The 21,311-nt window shown below is 41.3% G+C and overlaps 1 protein-coding gene across 1 annotated transcript in view; it reads left to right on the top strand.

Moving 5' to 3' along the window:
- LOC136863521 (dynein intermediate chain 2, ciliary-like) overlaps positions 1-21,311 on the top strand; it is a 234,239-nt gene that overhangs the window by 151,749 nt on the left and 61,179 nt on the right. Inside the window, exon 7 of the mRNA XM_068225982.1 lies at positions 3,850-4,100. Coding sequence (XP_068082083.1) covers positions 3,850-4,100 — 251 coding nt within the window. The remainder of the gene's footprint in view (positions 1-3,849; positions 4,101-21,311) is intronic.

Here is a 21,311-nt window from a genome sequence, read left to right as displayed (position 1 = left end):
GTATCGGCTGCGATTTGACGAAGCGATCAACCTGCCCTTCTCAGCCCGATCACCATACCCCTCGTAAAGTCGTCTGTCTGCTGGAAATGCCTCCGTTGACGGCGGCCTGGCATTCTTAGCTATACACATGTCCTGTGGCACACGACAACACGTTCTACAATGACTGTCGGCTGAGAAATCACGGTACGAAGTGGGCCATTCGCCAACGCCGTGTCCCATTTATCGTTCGCTACGTGCGCAGCACAGCGGCGCATTTCACATCTTGAGCATACCTCAGTGACGTCAGTCTACCCTGCACTTGGCATAAAGTTCTGACCACTCCTTCTTGGTGTTGCATTTGCTCTGTCAGTCAGTGTATTATTATTATTATTATTATTATTATTATTATTATTATTATTATTATTATTATTATTATTATTATTATTATTATTATTATTATTATTCTGTGTATCCCTTTGGGTATTTAGTCAGTGAGCTATGATTTGAGAAATAAACTTTCAATAAGAACTTCATACAGTACCGGTACATGAACTGGTAAAAGTGTTCAATGACACTTGTACCATTCTTGTGGCAACAAATTTACCTAAAATAATAAAACTTCGTTCCTGGAACACATCAGTGCAAAAATTCGGCAGAAACCAAGGTATATTTTAATTTTTTATATATCAGTGCATAATTTGAAAATATTTACATCACCTTACTTTTTTCCGAAATTCACCCTCTGTCCTTGGCCGTAATATATCGCCACGTGTGAATGATTAAGAATCATGGAAAAATACAAGCATTACAAAGATGAAGATGATATTTTGTGTTATTTGGTGGCCATCCAGCACAATGCTGCAGGAAATTTCTGAATCAAATTCAAATAAGAAGATTCATTTATTGACACTGTGTTTTATTGTTCAGCTAGTCAGAAGAAGCTCTTACCTTGCGTTTTTCTTTCTCTATTTCTTTCTTTCTTTTCTACTGACATATTTTAACAGTTCCTTTGGACAAGGAATCTATTACACTGGTATTCTTTTAGCTCTTGTAAGTTTTCTGTATTGTGCTATATCGTGAACTGAGAATGACGCATGTTATTCCCCTTTGAATTTATCATGGCATTTCATATTAATAAAATCTTCCAATGAAACAGAATCCTGACCTATTTTTCTCAAGAAGTATATGTTTCAACAAATATATGCATTAAACTAACCAGAAAAATGGACTAGTAATTGTAGGTACTGTACACTGCAAGATTTTACAGGATGGTGGAGAAACATGATTTAGTGAGAAATATCACTTTTATTTCAGCACCATATATTGTCTGTAAGGTCATCAGCCTGGAGGATGGTTCGATCCTTTAATAGCTCCACTGAAAGATTGATGGTTACGGGAAAACTGCAAACATTAATGACAACAAAATGAGGATTAAGATAGTTTGTCATTGTTTTCCTTACTGAACCAGAAACTTCTATTGCAGCATGTCTGACCCTATGGGTAACACTTACTCAGCACTGCCTCGCAACTTCCATTGTGTCACAGTCATAAATGAGATTGGGACTTGAGGGGAAGTTACATTTTGCTCTGCTCTATGCCAAGAGACAGATGGAAAAATACTGTATCGATCAAGAAATAGCAACAGATAGCGCAGTAGCTTAGCCAGATTCTTAAACGAGATGATGGTAGATTCAACAGCACTGCCAGCACACTGAAGCGTTACTAAAATGCCTCTCGATATGAGTTAAGCACACTACGCAAATTCAACTTATGGCAAGTGCTCGATTTTCATGCAAGATACACTTTAAGGGAAATTATTCATTTTACTATAAAAAATTAAAGTAAACATTAAATTACACTTTTCTGACTTAAGTATCATTTCTTAGTGACTGTCACATATATTGTACTTGTAAATGAAGAAAATCTGTTATATACTACCCTGAATACTCAGGCTTTATATCAACTCATATCATATTAACAATTCTATCTCCAAATGATATAGTTTGGTTCATATTGTATACAATACGTTGGCATTAAAATGATTCTTTCCAGGGTTCACTCAGGTTATTATCTGAAAATACAGTAATATAGCATGTGGTTACAATTATACTATTAAACTTTCCTTATTTAACCCACTCTAAACAAGAAAATATTTTTGTAGTATGCGTACCAAACCCAGCAGGGAAAATGTCCACATTATGGTCTTCTTTAATTAGTTTCATTGCTTCCATTGGTACCATGACTGAACATCAGGTGTTAGCAGCCTCACTGACCAGAATGCACTGCAGTCATCAAAGAGTCAACATGGGTTCGGACAGGAACAGCATGTCTTAATTGGTAAAGGCCTTTTATCCACTTTATAGCAATGCTGCACTTGCGCTTGAGAATATCACCATATGAAAGGACTATGCAGGGGTCTTCTTTTCACAACTGTTTTGAAAATTATGATGAAGAAGTTCAAAGGGAGTGAAGAGATGTGTCACTAAAGGGAGAGGTCAGAGACCAGTAACGCTGCAGATGGTTGTAGAAATCGCTGTTGCTGTGACAGACAATGTTGTATGCAATCGACTATCATCAACCAGTGCCCGAGCTATGTTACATCAGCTGAACATTCCATGGTCCACTGTTCAGAATTCGCTTCCTTGCAAGGATTGAAGTTGAAGAGACCTGGCCTTTGTCCTTCCTGTAGAATGACAAAGCACATTTTTCTCTTATGGGAACAGTGAACTCATAAATTTCCGGGTGTGAGGATTTTTGCCTCGAATCAATGTGTATAAAGTTGTTCTGCATAGTGAATATGTGACTTTGTGCTGTGGCTTCACAGCCAATTTCATCATTGGCCCATTTTTCTTTGACGAGGTTAGCACTCACTATGATTGCTTTGCTAACATATGTCACCATCCATACAGGAGATAGATAAGATCCAACTGTTTGTATGCAGGATGGGGCTCCACCAAACATAGCTTGACAGGTTCAAGAGTTTATCTGCAACACATCTGAAAGATGACAGGATCCTTGTCTGATCATTTCTAGTACTTTGCTCTCCCGATCACCCTCTCCGAATCCCTGTGTTTTCTAGTTGCAGGGATAGGTGAAAGACAGGGTTCATCAGGGGAATGTTCATATGTTTACCAGTCTGAAAAGAAGTATATCAGGCATACCCATGGAGGTGTTCTGTGCAGCAATGTAGTGTGCTATCCTATGCTTTCAGACTGTACTGAACACAAATGGGAACTATTTTAGCACATTTTGTAGTGTGATGGATGATACATCCACAAATACTGAGCACATTGTATGATATGGCAACCCATAAAAAGTATTTCAGTGGAATTGCTTATTAGCTATTACACTGTGTGTCCTTGGCTATGTCCACGTTACATTTCCTGTTCATGTGATTGCTCATTTTCCACACAGAGATGGTTAAGTAAGGATGGTTTAATTGTAACCACCTAGTAGATCCCATAAAGTGCTTATTTGTTGTTGTTTCCTTTTTCCTTTTTTTTGCTAGTGATTTAACATTGCACTAACACATCAAAGGTTCTTGGAGATGCACAGATTGGAAGGAAGCAGCTATGGCCTTAATTAAGGCATAGCTCCAGCATTTGCCTAGTGCAAAAATGGGAAACCACAGAAAATATATTCAGGGGTGCCGATAGTGGAATTCAAACTCACCATATCTCAAATGCAGGCTCACAGTAATGCAACCCCAAGAGCATGACCAGCTTGCTCAGTATTTGTTGTAAGAAGGTAAAAGAAAACTATGGAAGAAATTCATTATAATATCCCTATATCCTTGATATATCACTACTTGATAAAACAATACCCTGGGGAAATGTTTTCTGAGGAATGCTTTGATGCTTTAAATTTCAGTTGACTTCATGAAACCTCAGCCTGAAGGAGCAATTTGCCTGTTTACTCTAAAGAATCCATCCCATCCAGAATATGCTTGCCTCAATGAATCTGGTGTCATGTGTGTGGACATTCATCCCACCCATTCATATTTACTGTGTGTTGGATTTTATGATGGGAATGTAGCTGTGTATGATGTTCACATTCCTTTGAAGGAGCCACAGTACAAAAGTAATTCAGTAAAACACAAGCATACAGGTGTTACATGGCAAGTAAGTTATCATCTTTCGATACATGCGAAGAAATTTAGAATTATAGTTAGAAAATTTAATAAAGTAAACATTAATTTTAAACATGCTTTTAATTCTATTTTACTGGTATATATTTTCATGAGAAGATATCAGGATATAACTTTATTTCAGGTGTCCCTCACTCACTCTCATATGGAACCAATGACAAATGTTCCTAACACCTAAATGAAGCAACAATAATACTTAACTTCAACTAAAATTTGTGAATTTGGTGTCATTATTTGTTCATTGATGTAACAAATCATAATGAAAAGTGCAATTACGAATTACCTCTTACTGGTTTCATTCTGACCTATTGGTGAATATATAAAGCTCATACAACAAACCATTTCTCCTTTAAATTACCTTTCTTAACATTGCGCCAAAACAGAACTGTGTTTGGCAAATGCTGGGATAGGAAAGGGCTAGAACTAGGAAGGTAGTAGACATAGTCTTAAGTAGCATTTGCAATGTATACAAATGGGAAACAATGGAAAACCATCTTCAGAGCTGCAGACAGTATGGTTCAAATCCACCATCTGCTGAAAGTAAGCTTACAGCTGTATAATCCCTGCTACACAGCCAACTCGTTTAGTAATAGCCTACTGTAGAACTGCTAATTCAAAAAGAGAAGAGAGAGAATTCAGTGAAGCATTTGCATACAGATGCAACTGGAGAACGCGCATGATTGGATAGACTTTGAAGTTTTAGATTTTTAGCATGGTGACTGAACAATATTTGCACGTCAGTGACATTTGCCATTGATAGATACAAAAATCTAAATTTATCATTATAGCTCTTACAGTAAAACAATATCAGATATAAAAGACTGGAAATTGGACTTTATATATGTTACTTTTTCTTATTTACACTAATTAGATAGAACTAATATTTCCAGAGATAAATTCTGAATTTTTGTAAGAAATGTAATTACAGTACCATGAATGTCATCAGGTAAAAATGCACAGAACATAAAAGATGGGAAATTATTATGTTTGCACAATGTTTACTATGTTCAGTTTTTTATACAGATAACTTTAACTGAGAAATTGTATATTTCTTGGTTTGGTACACTAAACTTTGTTATGCCACTGTGTACAAATGAAACACAATATAACGTAGTGCACAACCTAGCTATCGCTGAACATAAATATCAAGATTCTGTTAAACTGTATTGCATAACAAACAAACATTGAACTAAAACTACTTTTGACTTCTATAGCCTAGATATAATCTGAGGTAAAAAAAAAGTATGAGGAAAAAATTTGCAGTGTACAAACAAAATTATATTGTCTTTTACTAAAGATTTTCATTTCAAACTCTTTAAAGTGGAAATAAATTTTATGTGATCCTCAATGCCCAAGCTCCAATCAAAGAGGAAAACAAAAGAAATCCAGACAAATTCAAATAATTTTGGTCATTACCAGTACTTGAAAGAGAACTACCTATCAAGTCAAAATTCTAATGGGCGACTTCATTGCACAGATTGGTTGGGGAAAAGAAGGAATATAAGAAAATAGTTTGAGAATATCAAGGCCATAAAAGGACAAACCAGAATTAACAATGGCTGACTGAAGTCTGTGATTAGTTCAATCTGAAGTTCATGTCCATCTGGTTCGAGAATGAAACAGGAAGATTGACGTCATGGTGAGCATAGAATCCCAGCTTGGGCAATTTGCAGCCCTGGGGAATAATGAATGTCAGGGTTCAAAGTTTCAACCAGGAGCCAATTTGGACTCCAATACCATTCTAGGGTGAAGATAAGGTCAAGATCATCATCAATCACTACTGATCTGCATTTAGGGCAGTTGCCCAGGTGGCAGATTCCCTATCTGTTGTTTTCCTAGCCTTTTAAAAATTATTGTAAAGAAATTGGAAATTTATTAAACATCACCCTTGGTAAGTTATTCCAATCCCTAACTCCCCTTCCTATAAAAGAATATTTGCCCCAATTTGTCCTCTTGAATTCCAACTTTATCTTCATATTGTGATCTTTCCTACTTTTAAAGACACCACTCAAACTTATTCATCTACTGATGTCCTCCCATACCATCTCTCCACTGACAGCTCGGAACATACCACTTAGTCGAGCAGCTCGTCTCCTTTCTCTCACGTCTTCCCAGCCCAAACTTTGCAACATTTTTGTAACGCTACTCTTTTGTCGGAAATCGCCCAGAACAAATCGAGCTGTTTTCCTTTTGATTTTTTCCAGTTCCTGAATCAAGTAATCCTGGTGAGGGACCCATATACTGCAACCATACTCTAGTAGGGGTCTCACCAGAGACAAATATGCTCTCTCCTTTACATCCTTACTACAACCCCTAAATACCCTCATAACCATGTGCAGAGATCTGTATCCTTCATTACAATCATATTTATGTGATTATCCCAATGAAGAACTTTCCTTATATTAATACCTAGGTATTTACAATGATCCACAAAGGGAACTTTCACCCCATCAACGCAGTAATTAAAACTGAGAGGACTTTCCCTATTTGTGAAACTCACAACCTGACTTTTATCCCCTTTTATCATCATACCATTGCCTAGTGTCCAACTCACAACATTATCGAGGTCATTTTGCAGTTGCTCACAATCTTGTAACTTATTTATTACTCTGTACAGAATAACATAATCTGCAAAAAGCCTTATCACTGATTTCACTTCTTTACACATATCATTGATATATATAAGAAAACATAAAGGTCCAATAATACTGCCTTGAGGAATTACCCTTTTAATTATTGCAGGGACAGATAAAGCTTCACCTACCTACTCTAAATCTCTGAGTTCTCTTTTCTGGAAACAGAGCTATCCATTCAGTCACTCTTTTGTCAAGTCTAATTGCACTCATTTTTGCCATTAGTGTCTCATGATCTACCCTATCAAATGCCTTAGACAGGTCAATCGCAATACAGTCCAATTGACCTCATGAATCCAGGGTATCTACTATATCTGTCTGGAATCCTACAAGTTGGGCTTCAGTGGAATAACCTTTCCTAAACCCAAACTGCCTCCTACCAAACAGTTATTGATTTTGCAAACATGTCTTATATAATCAGAAAGAATGCTTTCCCAAAGCTTACATGCAATGTGTGTCAAACTGACTGGCCTGTAATTTTCAGCCTTATGTCCATCGACCTTTCCTTTAAATACAGCGACTACTATAGCAACTCTCCATTCATTTGGTATAGCTCCTTCAACCAAACAATAATCAAATGAGTACTTCAGATATGATACTATATCCCAACCCATTATCTTTAGTACCATATATACCCAGATATCTTATAAATTCCAGTTGCTTTTCTAGTTTTCAACTTTTGTATCTTACTGTAAATGTCATTGCTGTCATACGTAAATTTTAATACTTCTTTAGTATTAGTCACCTCCTCTATCTGGACATTATCCTTGTAACCAACAATCTTTACAGACTGCTGACTGAATAATTCTGCCTTTTGAAGATCCTCGTATACACACTCCCCTTGTTCGTTAATGATTCCTGGAATGTCCTTCTTGGAACCTGTTTCTGCCTTAAAGTACCTATACATAATCTTCCATTTTTCACTAAAATTTATATGTCCACCAATTATGCTTGCCATTATGTTATCCTTAGCTGACTTCCTTGCTAGATTCAATTTCCGAGTAAGTTCCTTCAATTTCTCCTTACCTCCACAGCCATTATTCTAACTCTGTTTCTTTCCGACCTGCACCTCCTTCTTAGTCTCTTTACTTCTCTGTTATAATATAGTAGATCTTTACCATTCCTTATCACCTTTAAAGGTACCGGTACAATCCTATTTTCGCATTCCTCAGCAATTGCTTTAAACCCATCCCATACCCAATACCACCAAAAATAAATAAAAACATTTCAAATCAAAGGATTGAAGACGCCCACGTTCAAGATCAATCAAGGAATCATGGAGAAGTACCAAAAATGTGGTTAAAAAATTGAAGGACATTTTGCTCAATAGAAGAAATCCAAAAGTAATGGAAGAATGCTCTGATTCACCCTTCCTTGCATAAATAGGGTGATAGAAAGTTTGTCAGTAACTACAGTGATATTGTGGAAATAACTTCAAACTAGGGTGGAGGCCCACCTTGATAAACAATTGGGGATATACCAGACAGAGTTCTGAAAGGGACTTTTAAGGTCAGAAGAAATGTCATCCTCAAATCATTGACCAACATTAGGACAATAAGGCATGAAAATATTATTATGACCTTTGTGTATTTCAAGAAGGCCTATGATTCAAAAGGCCCTGAGACTCTTGTAAAAATTCACAGGGAGTTCAGAGTCAATAATAAATCCCCAGCTTTGATCCAACAGACCCTCACAGAAACGCATTCACAAGTTAAGTTGAATCACTCAGTCACTACTGATCTGCATTTAGGGTAGTCGCCCAGGTGGTACATTCCCTATCTGTTGTTTTCCTAGCCTTTTCCTGAATGATTTCAATGACATTGGAAATTTATTGAACATCTCCATTGGTAAGTTATTCCAATCCCTAACTACCCTTCCTATGAACAAATATTTGCCCCAGTTTGTCCTCTTGAATTCCAATTGTGATCTTTCCTACTTTTAAGGACGTTTTCGTTTGTCTACTAATGTCTTTCCACGCCATCTCTCTAATGACAGCTCGGAACGTACCACTTAGTCTTCCCAGCCCAAACTTTGCAACATTTCTGTAACGCTACTCTTTTGTCGGAAATCACCCAAAAGAAATCGAGCTGCGTTTCTTTTGATTTTTTCCAGTTCTTGAATCAAGTAAAATTGGTGAGGTTCCCATACACTGGAACCGTACTCTATTTTGGGGTCTTAGCAGGGACTTGTTGACCTGAAACAGTCAGCAGAGGAGAGACAAATGTGGTTGCAGCGTCGAGGCCTTGCCTTTAGGATATGAATGAACCAGAGACTTCTATGCCCTCTCCTTTACTTCAATTTTTTCAATTTTAAAAACTAATATATGATATGTACAGCAACAGTTCTTTTCCTATGAGATACAAATGTACTAAAATATTCACTTCATTTCCATGGAAATGGGAATACTGACGAATAGGGAATGAGGGAAAAGGAAGACAATTATTGTGATAACAAGAGAAGAAAGAGAGAAGGAAATGGACCAAGAAGGAACAAGGAAAAGGAAATTGGTGATAAAGATATTAAAGTTGTGGTGAACTTCAACATAGGAAGTGAATGAATGGAAATCAGCAGGAAGCCACAACTTTTTTTTTTCTATCCTAGAGTATGGAATTTATATATGTATATATAACTTTATTAATTAATTCCAACGAGGAACAAGGATATACCAATGAATACTATAGAAACAACATACAAGGCATATTATATGCCTATTATGAGATTTGCTGCTGAGACCTGGCCAATAAAAAAAAAGGCGGACAGCAGAAATGGCATTTTTTGATAAGTTTATAATAGAAGACTAGGAGAGACAGACTGACACATGAAACAATAACAATACATCGATCAATCGCCACTAATCTGAATTTACGGCTGATTTCAAAGAATTAGGAATTTTATCAAATATCCTTGGTAAATTATTCCAATCCCTAATTCCTCTCCCTATAAATGAATATTTGTCCCAATTTGTCTTACTGAATTCCTACATTTCTACATTTGAAAATCTCCATTGAAGCTTATTTGTTTACCAACGTCATTCCGTGCCATCACTCACCTGACAGCTCTGAACATTCTGCTTAGTCAAGCAGACAATCCCCTTAGTCCCAAGTCTCCCTAGTCAAAAGTGTGCGACATTTTTGAAATATTATTCTTTGGTCAGAAATCACACAGAACAAATCTTGCTGTTCTCTTCAGGAACTTTTTCAGTTACTGAATCAAGTAATCCTGGTGAGGATCTGGTATATTGGAACAATACAGTTACGAATAAAACTCCGTCTGATTTATTACTCTAATTTATTTCAGGATGACCCAATAAAAGTACACACACACATATATACACACACGATTCTAATCAACCATGAAAGGCCACATTTACTAATTACTGTCTATTTACAAGTCTCACTTCTTTATGGCGTCCGGCTCCATGGATAAACGGTTAGCGTGCTGGCCTTTGGTCATAGGGCTCCCGTGTTCGATTCCCGGCAGGATCGGGAATTTCAACCATAATTGGTTAATTACCCTGGCACGGGGACTGGGTGTATGTGCCGTCTTCATCATCATTTCATCCTCATCACGACGCACAAGTCGCCTACGGGTGTCACCTCGAAAGACCTGCACCAGGCCTCTCCGGAGGCCACACGCCATTATACTTTCTTATGGCACAGCAGGTGCTCCGGCCCGTTGCTATATATGGAGACGGCTATAATCCTTACTTTCACTTCCCCAAGTCCAGTCACCTCGTACAGCAGCTGTGTGTAGATCGCTGGATTTGAACACAGGGCTACGGGCTACACAAGCCACTATGACTATTCGTTGGTTCGACTCCAGCGACAGTCCAGTAATTCGCACGTCACATGCAGTGAACAACCAAACAGCAACAGCTCAACAGTTTCCAACAGCAGGACGATACTCGCAACAGCCAATATTAACACAGGTCCATTCACCCGCACTCTCACGATAGCGTCTTCCCTCGCTGACTCACGGCGATCCTCAGTACACAGAAATACACAAACACACGGTACAATCTTCCGCTCCGCACGTCGTCTGTAGTCCAGCTATTCGCTTGACACTCCGACACACACTCAAACTTGCTCGCAGCTCTACCATGATGATGGGTTGCTAGAATATTCTGGGCTCAGCTGGAGATGGAACTTTCCCGTCGTATCTCCCAGAAATTGCGTGGAGAAACTAGATGAAGGGAACAATAGGGGAAGGGCCGCGGCATGTTCTCGTGCACGCTGGGAGATTCCCCGAATTGGCTTAGTCCTCGCTTTCAGGTAACCTCGAATGGGCTGTGACAAGGTTGACGGTGTCTTGAGCACGCAACATTCCCCCCTTCAAAAGCTGATCGTCCCGATCAATTACATTCTTCGGCTGCTTCCCGGTAAGGCGCCGATCTGTCCAGATGCACCAACTTCATCTAGCTTCTCGGGCCGCGTCGTATGCGCTAGACGACGTCATTTATTTAAGGGCCTGCCCACGCCGACTGGAGTTTTGGGGACAAGCCTCTATTCCTTATCAGGTTATACAACCATACCAGGTCTTCTTCAGGATATCCGGTAGTGCTCGCTCGTTAGTCATATCGCGCCTTCATTTGGTCACTCTCTATTCTCAATCTCTTCCGGACAGCGGCGTGTACATCCTCTAGAACTGGTGAGTAGGGGCAGGATAATACTCGGGCCGGCCAAACGCTTAATCAAGCGGGAGGCGCAGTTCTCTCCCAAACAGCGTCCCTGCTGGTGTGCATCCAGTGAGCCCGTGCACTGTAGAGAGTCACGCCGAGAGGAACAGGGGAAGGCGACAATCCGAGTCCCACTGGTATTCGTGGACGACTATTCGCAGGTGATCTCGAGATTCCTATTAAATCGTTCCACCATTCCTTCCGATTGGTGATGTAAAAGCGTGGTCCTGATCTTCCGGACACTCAACAAACGGGACAGACTTTGGAAGACCGCTGACTCGAAGTTCCGTCCCTGATCGGAATGCAGCTCTAATGGTACGCCGTATCTACTGACGAACTCGTTCATGAGGGTTTCCGCCACCGTAGTTGCCTCCCGGTTCGGAAGCGCATACGCCTCTGGCCACTATGTAAAATAGTAACGACGAGTATACAATGACTTCCCGCGTCACCGGCAGCGAATGGTCCGGCCATATCAATTGCCACTCCCCCGATCAATCAGACACTACTGATCTACATTTTGGGCAGTCGCCCAGGTGGCAGATTCCCTATCTGTTGTTTCCCTAGCCTTTTTTAAATGATTTCAAAGAAATTGGAAATGTATTGAACATTTCCATTGATAAGTTATTCCAGTCCCTAACTACCCTTCCTATAAACGAATATTTGCCCCAATTTGTCACCTTGAATTCCAACTTTATCTTTATATTGCGATCTTTCCTACTTTCAAAGACACCACTCAAACTTATTCGTCTACTGATGTCATTCCACGCCATCTCTCCACCGACAGCTGCGAACATACTACTTAGTCGAGCAGCTCGTCTCCTTTCTCCCAAATCTTCCAAGTCCAAACTTTGCAATATTTTTGTAAAGCTACATTTTTTATCGGAAATCACCCAGAACAAATCGAGCTGCTTTTCTTTGAATTTGTTCCAGTTCTCGAATCAAGTAATCCTGGTGAGGGTCCCACACACTGGAAACGTACCTTATTTGGGGTCTTACCAGATACTTATGTGCCCTCTCCTTTACATCCTTACTACAACTTCTAAACACCCTTATAACAATGTGCAGAGGTCTGTACCCTTTATTTACAATCCCATTTATGTGATAACCCTAATGAAGATCATTCCTCATTATAACACCTAGGTCCTTACAGTGTTCCCAAAAAGGAACTTTCGCCGCATCAACGCAGTAATTAAAACTGAGACTTTTCCATTTTTGAAACTCACAACCTGACTTTTAACCCCGTTTATCATCATACCATTGCCTATTGTCCATCTCTCTCGAGGGGCGCGCCCACGTTGTAAATCTTCATTCGACCTCTACATCTCCGGGTTGGTCCTTTGCTGGCAGCATTCTCGTTGCATTTAGTGTAGAAGTCTTTCACGTCTGATCGGCACCCAGCCATTAGAACCTCTCTCGGACCTTTACGAGGTCCGACTCGTTGGCTGAATGGTCAGCGTACTGGCCTTCGGTTCAGGTGGTCCCGGGTTTGATTCCCGGCTGTGTCGTGCATTTTACCCATAATTCGTTAATTCCAGTGGTTTGTGGGCTGTGTGTATGTGGCGTATTCAGCATTAGAAATCATCCTAGGTAGGGACCTCATCTCCACATGTCACCTAATAGGCCGTCTACGGGAAAATGACACGCACCAGGCCTCTCCGGGGGCCATACGCCATTATTATTATTATTATCGATTCAGAGGTGCCCACCCAAAGCTCCACCATGAACTTCCTTCAGGCATTCCGCTGAAGCACCTGCGCCCAGAGAGTCTTCCCGTTGCTGACTTCCCAGCCACGCTTTAGCAATCCATCTCTTGTCACCAGCGAGTCCCATTGCAAGAAGTACGACTTATTTTTGGGGCTGGGGTTACTGACATTTATTCATCCAAGCCTTGGAACGCGGGCGATCCTCCACTCGGCCAGCAGTCTGATGTCCTCCTCATCTCTCTGCGCATTAATCCAGGCGTCGCGACTTCAGCTTCCCTCGAACTCCACGGTGATCCTTCGGCAGGAAATGACGTATTCACCTTCCCTTTTGGAGCAGAACTTGCAGTCTTCTGGATAAGGCCTTTGGGACAGGGAGTCGGCGTTGGAATATAGGTTACTTTGCGGTGTTCGATCACATAGTTGTATTGCTGCAGTTTCTTCAGCATCGTGCGAGCTCTCCTTCAAGGTTATTGAAATGTAGAAGCCACCTAAGCGATGCATGGTCAGTCCTGATAAGGAATTCTTGGCCATACAGGTACTTATGGAAATGCTCGATGGTCTTCACAATGGCCAGCAGCTCTTTCCGTGTGATGCAGTAATGTATTTCCTGTTAATATTGGGCCTTACTAAGTATGCCACTACCCTGTCTTCGTTGTCCACGACCTGAGACAGGACGCCCCCAATATCAAATATGCTGACGTCCGTGTGGAGCACAAATTTCACCCCAGATCTGGGGATAAGCCAATACCGGTGCTGTACCCAATGCTTACCTCAGGTGTTCAAAAGCTTTTTGGCATTCCTGCGTCCAGATGAACCGTTTGACAATCTCCATAAAGCGATGCAACGGCTTGGCAATTGTGGCAAATCCCCTGACGAATCGGCGGTAGTATGTACAGAGGCCCAGGAAGCTTTGAAGTTGGGAATTGTCCTTAGGAGCTGGCCACTCCCTCACCGTCATTGTTTTCTCTGGATCCGTTCGGATTCCTTCCTCCGTGACGATATGACTGAGATGCTGTATTTCCTTCCTGAAGGAAGGACTCAACTTCATCCGGGCTGCTCTCAATTTTCCAAGAATCTCCCACAAATTCTTACTGTGCTCGTCTAAGGTGTTTCCAGGAACGATGACGTTATCCAGGCAAATCAGGCACGTCTCCCAGTGCAGCCCTCTCTGCTCAGTCTCCATCAGCCTTTCAAATTTGCTGGGGCGTTGCAAACCCCAAAGGCAGTCATTACTTTGAACTGCCAGAGACCATGTCCAACCAAAAATGCAGTCTTCTCTCGGTCTTCAGGATGAATCTCAACTTGCCAGTAACCACTCTTCAGATCCAGCTTAGGGAACCCCTTCAACCCTGGTATCGTATCCAGAGTGTCGTCAATCCGTGGTAGCGTGTAGCTGTCTTTCTACATTCACTCTTCTCTAGTCGACACAGAATCAAGTACAGCCGCCCATCTTCTTCACCAATACTATCGAGGAGCTCCAAGAGCTTTCCGAGAGTTCTATTACTTTCTGTTATTTCATTTCTCCGATCATCTGGTCTACTTCATGCTGTTTCGCGAGCGGAACTCGTCAAAACGGAGCCATCATCGGAGCGTTGCCACCCACATCAATCCGATGTTGTATGAGTTTCGTCCGGCCGAAATCGTTGATTTCCAGGGAGAAGACATCTTGATACTCCAGCAGTAGGTCTTCCGGCTTCTTTCGTTGCCCGTGTTCTAGGTTGTCAGTGGATTTTTCATACACCTTCTGCATGGCCTCTGGCATGTTCCGTCCTGCTGTTACTTCTGTGTCTGCTTGCAGTGGCCGATCCGACTCGATGGCTTTGCAGCAGGCAATCCATACAACGGGATCGCAAACTGAAAGTGTTGTGCCTTGGTGGGTGGCGATGTCATAATCATTCAAGTTGGACAGTCGAACGTAAGACTGATGAGAGGTATTGATCAAGGTTTTGGCGATCAGTAATCCCTTTGTTTGAACGTTCTGATATTCCGGCTCCACAATGACCGTCAAACCTCCAGCAGCTTCATCCACATACATAGCCACGTCCAACTCGGTCCTTGCTGCGATGTTTAGGACCTCCCGCAGCTTAACCTGGCGTAAAGCAGTGCCTTCCCACGCTGGTCGCATGACAATTCCTTCATCCGCACACCGATGCGTGTTGGCACTCATATCCAGGATGATTTTATATTCGTTGAAAAAGTCGAGTCCAATGATTGCCTCGTCCACGATGTCTGCCACAAGGACCCGGTGCTTCACTGTCCGCCACCCTACGGAGAATTCCATCACTGTCTCCCCGTGGACAGGCGTCGTCTCTCCAGTGGAAGTAGCCAGACTAAAGTTCACCGTCAGGGGTCGAATTTTCCACGGCCATGTGACCGTTGGCTTGACGATGATTCTCGTTGCTCCAGTGTCAATCAGCATGCTCCGCGCTATCCCATCGACGAGTCCGTCCGCCATTAGATTACCACCATCTGATCGCAGTCTCGTTACTCGGACGTTGGATGCTGCGGCTTGACGACTGTCCTGGGCCAACCTTCGCCCCATAAGGCCGGCTAATAGTCATTTCCCTGACCGGTCGTGACGTCATAGGAAAGTTGCCATCTTCAGCGGTCTTCGAAATTGCGGCTTATCTGGTCCTTGGTACAACAATTCCAACAGGGGACAGTTCTTCGAGATACTCGATGGCTCGAGCGTTTTTTTGTTGTCTTGTGCACTGGGTTCCGTTTGGCTTCATAGAACCTTCCCAAGGCTTCGAGGAAATCGGTCAGGGACTGCGGAGTTTCGTCCACTTTCCGGTGACGCACCGTAGTTTGTAGTCTCGATGCCTCTTTCGCGGCCTCGAACTCCAACGCGTGGCCGAAAGCGTCTCCTAGGGTCATGTGACAGGCGAGGTGAAGGGCCTGTTGAGTATCCGGCTCACGTAATCCACCTATGAATATCTGCCTACCCAGCTGTTCGAGGAACTCTTCTGGGGCTGACGCGTTGGCCAGGTGGATGAGAAGAGCGACATCCGTCTCGAATTCTTGGAGTGTTTCCGTATTCTTCTGAGTTCTGGTTCGAAGCTGTGTTTGGTAGGCCTGTTGGAGGTGGCGATCTTCGTAACGGGCTTCCATGTGGGCTAATAGCGTGGTGTAGTTTGTCTGAGCGTCTTCTGGTAACGAACGTAGTACACTGAGGGCTTCCCCTCTCAGAGCCACGGAGAGGGCTGTAGCGTTGCCTCCTTCACTCAAGCGATTAGCAGAACAGGCCGCCTCGAAATGCCGCAGGTACGTATTCCATGGTACCTTCTCGTCGAACGTTGGTGGTGTCACCTTTGTAGAACTCGGTAGTGCAGACGATGGCTCTTCCACATAGGTCCCATCTCGTACGTTAGCGCCTAGCTGGGCGAGTTCTCGCTTCAGGTCCTCGCAAATAGCGTTGAACTTTGGATCAACCGAAGCTATTTTCTCTTCAAGCGCCCCTATCTTTTCAATTTCCCTTTAAACCGTTTTCATCTTTTCTTGCAGTTCGTCTTTCACTTTAGTTATTTCTGCCTGCAAAATGTACTTTATCTCACGATGACTCTCCTCAATCCTTCTCCTTCCGTCTTCTACCTTCTTCTGGCCTTCTATCTTATTCTCCGTCGTTTTCTGGTCTTCTTTCATCTCCTTTATCATCTCGAAGAGCGCATTTAACTGAGCCTCGATTTTCGTCTGGCCTCTGGTATCAACTGGCATGCAGCAATTAAAAAAAGGTGAAAATTCAAAGATTTGTGTGTGTTCACGATACATCGGTGTTCTAGAATTATCCCGACGGAGGTCGAAACCTGTAGTATCTGGTCCGCTGATTCACGCTGATTACAATGATGTATCATACATGAGGTCTGTTCTAACTTCTCATATCAGTTTGTTACGAATAAAACTCCGCCTAATTTATACTCTAATTTATTTCAGGATGACCCAATAGATGTACACACAAACACACACACACACACACACACACATATATATATATATATATATATATGTATATATATGTATATACACGCACACAATTCCAATCAACCATAAATGGCCACATTTACTAATTACTGCCTATTTACAGGACTCTCCTCCTTATGGCAAAGTAGGCGCTCCGGCCCGTTGCTATACCTGGGGATGGCTATAATCCTTACTTTCACTTCCCAAGTCCAGTTACCTCGTACAGCAGCTGTGTATCGACAGCTGGATTTGAACACAGCGCTACGGGCTATACAAGACACGATGACTATTCGTTAGTTCGACTACAGCGAAAGTCCAGTAATTCACACATTCACATGCACTGAACAACCAACCGACAGCTCAACAGTATTCAACAGCAGGACGATACTCTCAACAGCCATTATTAGCACAGGTCAATTTACCCTCACACTCACGATAACGGCTTCCCACGCTGACCCATAACGATAATCAGTTCACAGAACTAGACAAACACAAAGTACAGTTTCCGTTCCGCACGTCGTCTGCAGTCCAGCTATTTGCTTGACACTCCGATACACACTCGCTCTTAGCGGCCTTGTATTTACTCCTCGACGATGGGTTGCTAGAATATTCGTGGTATGGATGGAGATGGAACTTTCCCGTCGTATCTTCCAGAAATCGTGTGGAGAAACTAGATGAAGTGAACAATAGATGAAGGTCCGCGGCGCACTGGCAGGTTCCCCGAGCTGGTTCAGTCACCCCTTTCAGGTACCGGTAATACCGAATGGGCTGTGACATGGCTGACGGTCGCTTCAGTATGTAAACAATATTGGGGTCTTACCAGTGAGTTTTTTATGTCGTCTTATTTACATCGTTACTACACCCCCTAAATACCCACGCAACCGTATGAAGATATCTGTAACTTTTTTACAACCTCGTTCATATGATTATCCCAATGAAGATCTTCTCTTATTGTACAACCTAGGTACTTACAGTGATCCCCCATGATGTACTCTCACTCCACAAACACAGTAATTAAAACTGAAAAGATTCTTTGTGAAGCATACAACCTGACCTTCACATTTTGCATCATAGCATTGCCCGCTGTGTATCCTACAACTTTGTCAAGGTCCTATCGCATTTGCTCACAACCCTGTAACTTTGTTATTACTTTATAGAGTATAATATCATTCGCAAAGAGCCTTAGCTGCAATTCCAGTTCTCTGTTCATATAATACATCATCATATGCAGTTTCCAGCTGTTGGCCAGGTCAGCTTGAAACATAAGCCTCTCCATCTCCTCTTGTCTTCCCACTTATTCTCCCTCTTTACTCTTGTGCAGTCCTCTCCACTTCTATGCACACAATCTTCCACTCCATGTATCAACCTGTCGCTTGGTCTTCCTGTTCATTCTGGTGAGAGAAGAATTTGTAAGCTATAAAAAAGTTAAGGATGAAAAACATGAAATTCTGGGTGTAATGCTAATCTCTAAAGATAATAGGCAACTTGATAACTTTGGAGTGTACAGGCCGGGAAAGGGTAGCGCTGACGCTGATTCAGAATTATTTCATAAGATAATCAGCTATGTTGGAAATTATATGGAAAGGAATGTGATAATAGCCCCTGATCTCTATTTACCAAATGTCAATTGGAAAGGAAATGCGAACGACAGGAAGCATGAACAACAAATGGCTATGGGCAGGGCAGCTGATTCAGAAAGTGATGGAACCAACTAGAGGGAAGAATATTTTGGATGTGGTGCTGATAAAACCAGATGAGCTCTATAGAGAAACCGAAGTAATAGATGGTATTAGTGATCACGAAGCTGTTTTTGTTGTTAAAAATAAATGTGAAGGAAAGGAAGGTATTACAATTAGGACTATTAGACAGTACCATATGGCTGATAAAACAGGCATCAGGGAGTTTTTAAAAAGTAACAACGATCGCTGGATAATGGTAAAAAAAATTGTAAACAGACTCTGGGATGGGTTTAAAGCAATTGTCGAGGAATGTGAAAATAGGTTTGTACTTTTAAAGGTGGTAAGGAATGGTAAAGATCCACTATATTATAACAGAGAAGTAGAGATACTAAGAAGGAGGTGCAGGATGGAACGAAATAGAGTTAGAAATGGTTATGGAAGTAAGCAGAAATTGAAGGAACTTACTAGGAAATTGAATCTAGCAAAGAAGGCAGCTAAGGATAACATGATGGCAAGCATAATTAGTGGTCATACAAATTTTAGTGAAAAATGGAAGGGTATGCATAGGTACTTTAAAGCAGAAAGGTTCAAAGAAGGACATTCCAGCAATCATTAATGAACAAGGGGAGTGTGTAGGCGAGGATCTTCAAAAGGCAGAAATATTCAGTCAGCAGTTTGTAAAGATTGTTGGTTACAAGGATAATGTCCAGATAGGGGAGGTGACTAATACTAAAGAAGTATTCAAATTTACCTATGATAACAATGACATTTACAGTAAGATACAGAAGTTGAAAACTAGAAAAGCAGCTGGAATTGAAAAGATTTTTGGTGATATACTAAAGGCAATGGGTTGGGATATAGTACCATATCTGAAATACTTATTTGATTATTGTTTGGTTGAGGGAGCTATGCCAAATGAATGGAGAGTTGCTATAGTAGCCCCTGTGTATAAAGGAAAGAGTGATAAATATAAAGCTGAAAATTACAGGCCAGTCAGTTTGACACACATTGCATGTAAGCTTTGGGAAAGCATTCTTTCTTATTATATAAGACATATTTGCGAAATTAATAACTGGCGTGAAGAAGGCAGTTTGAGTTTAAGAAAGGTTATTCCACCGAAGCTCAGCTTGTAGGATTTCAGCAAGATATAGCAGATATCCTGGATTCAGGAGACCAAATGGACTGCATTGCGATTGTCCTATCTATGGAATTTGACAGGGTATATCGTGGAAGACTACTGGCAAAAATTAGTGCTATTGGACTAGAAAAAAGTGTGACTGAATGGGAGGCTATATTTCTAGAAAATAGAACTCAGAGAATTAGAGTAGGTGAAGCTTTATCTATCCCTGTAAAAGTTAAGAAGGGAATTCCTCAAGGCAGTATTATTGGATCTTTATATTTTCTTATATATATCAATGATATGTGTAAAGAAGTGGAATCAGAGATAAGGCTTTTCGCAGATGATGTTATTCTGTACAGAGTAATAAATAAGTTACAAGATTGTGAGTGGCTGCAGGGTGATCTCGATAGTGTTGTGAGATGGACGGTGGGCAATAGTATGATGATAAACAGGGTTAAAAGTCAGATTGTGAGTTTCACAAATAGGAAAAGTCCTCTCACTTTTAATTACTGCGTTGATGGGGTGAAAGTTCCTTTTGGGGATCATTGTAAGTACCTAGATGTTAAAATAAGAAAAGACCTTCATTGGGGTAATCACATAAATATGATTACTTGATTCAATAACTGGAAAAATCCAAAGAAATGCAGCTCGATTTGTTCTGGGTGATTTCCGACAAAAGAGTAGCGTTACAAAAATGTTGCAAAGTTTGGGCGGGGAAGTCTTGGGAGAAAGGAGACGGGCTGCTCGACTGAATGGTATGTTCCGAGCTGTCAGTGGAGAGATGGCGTGGGAGGACATCAGTGGACGAATAAGTTTGAGTGGTGTCTTTAAAAGATCACAAAATGAAGATAACGTTGGAATTCAAGAGGACAAATTGGGGCTAATATTCGTTTATAGGAAGGGGAGTTAGGGATTGGAATAACTTACCAAGGGAGATGTTCAATAATTTTCCAATTTCTTTGCAACCATTTAAGAAAAGGCTAGGAAAACAACAGATAGGGAATATGCCAGCTGGGCGACTAAATGCAGATCAGTAGTGATTGATTGATTGATTGATTGATTGATTGATTGATTGATTGATTGATTGATTGATTGATTGATTGATTGATTGATTGATTGATTGATTGATTGATTGATTGATTGATTTCCTGTGATCTCCATTTCGTGCATCCTATTGGGTGTCGTTTCTTCTGTCATTCTCTTTATGTGTCCATACGATCTATGTCTAGATGCCTCTATCCTGTTCTGTAGTAGCTCTTCTTTTAATATATTTCTAACCTTCTCATTTCTCATCTTATCGCCTAGCTGAGTGGTTCAGACGGTTGAGGTGCTGGCCTTCTGAACCCAATTTGCAGATTCAATCCTGGCTCTGTCCGGTGGTATTTGAAGGTGGTCAAATACGTCGGTGAGTCACCGTG

This window comes from Anabrus simplex, chromosome 2 (assembly GCF_040414725.1).
Source record: "Anabrus simplex isolate iqAnaSimp1 chromosome 2, ASM4041472v1, whole genome shotgun sequence".
In the NCBI taxonomy this organism is placed as follows: domain Eukaryota; kingdom Metazoa; phylum Arthropoda; class Insecta; order Orthoptera; family Tettigoniidae; genus Anabrus; species Anabrus simplex.
The sequence above is the reverse complement of the archived record's forward strand: the minus strand, read 5'-3'. Positions and strand labels throughout refer to the sequence as shown.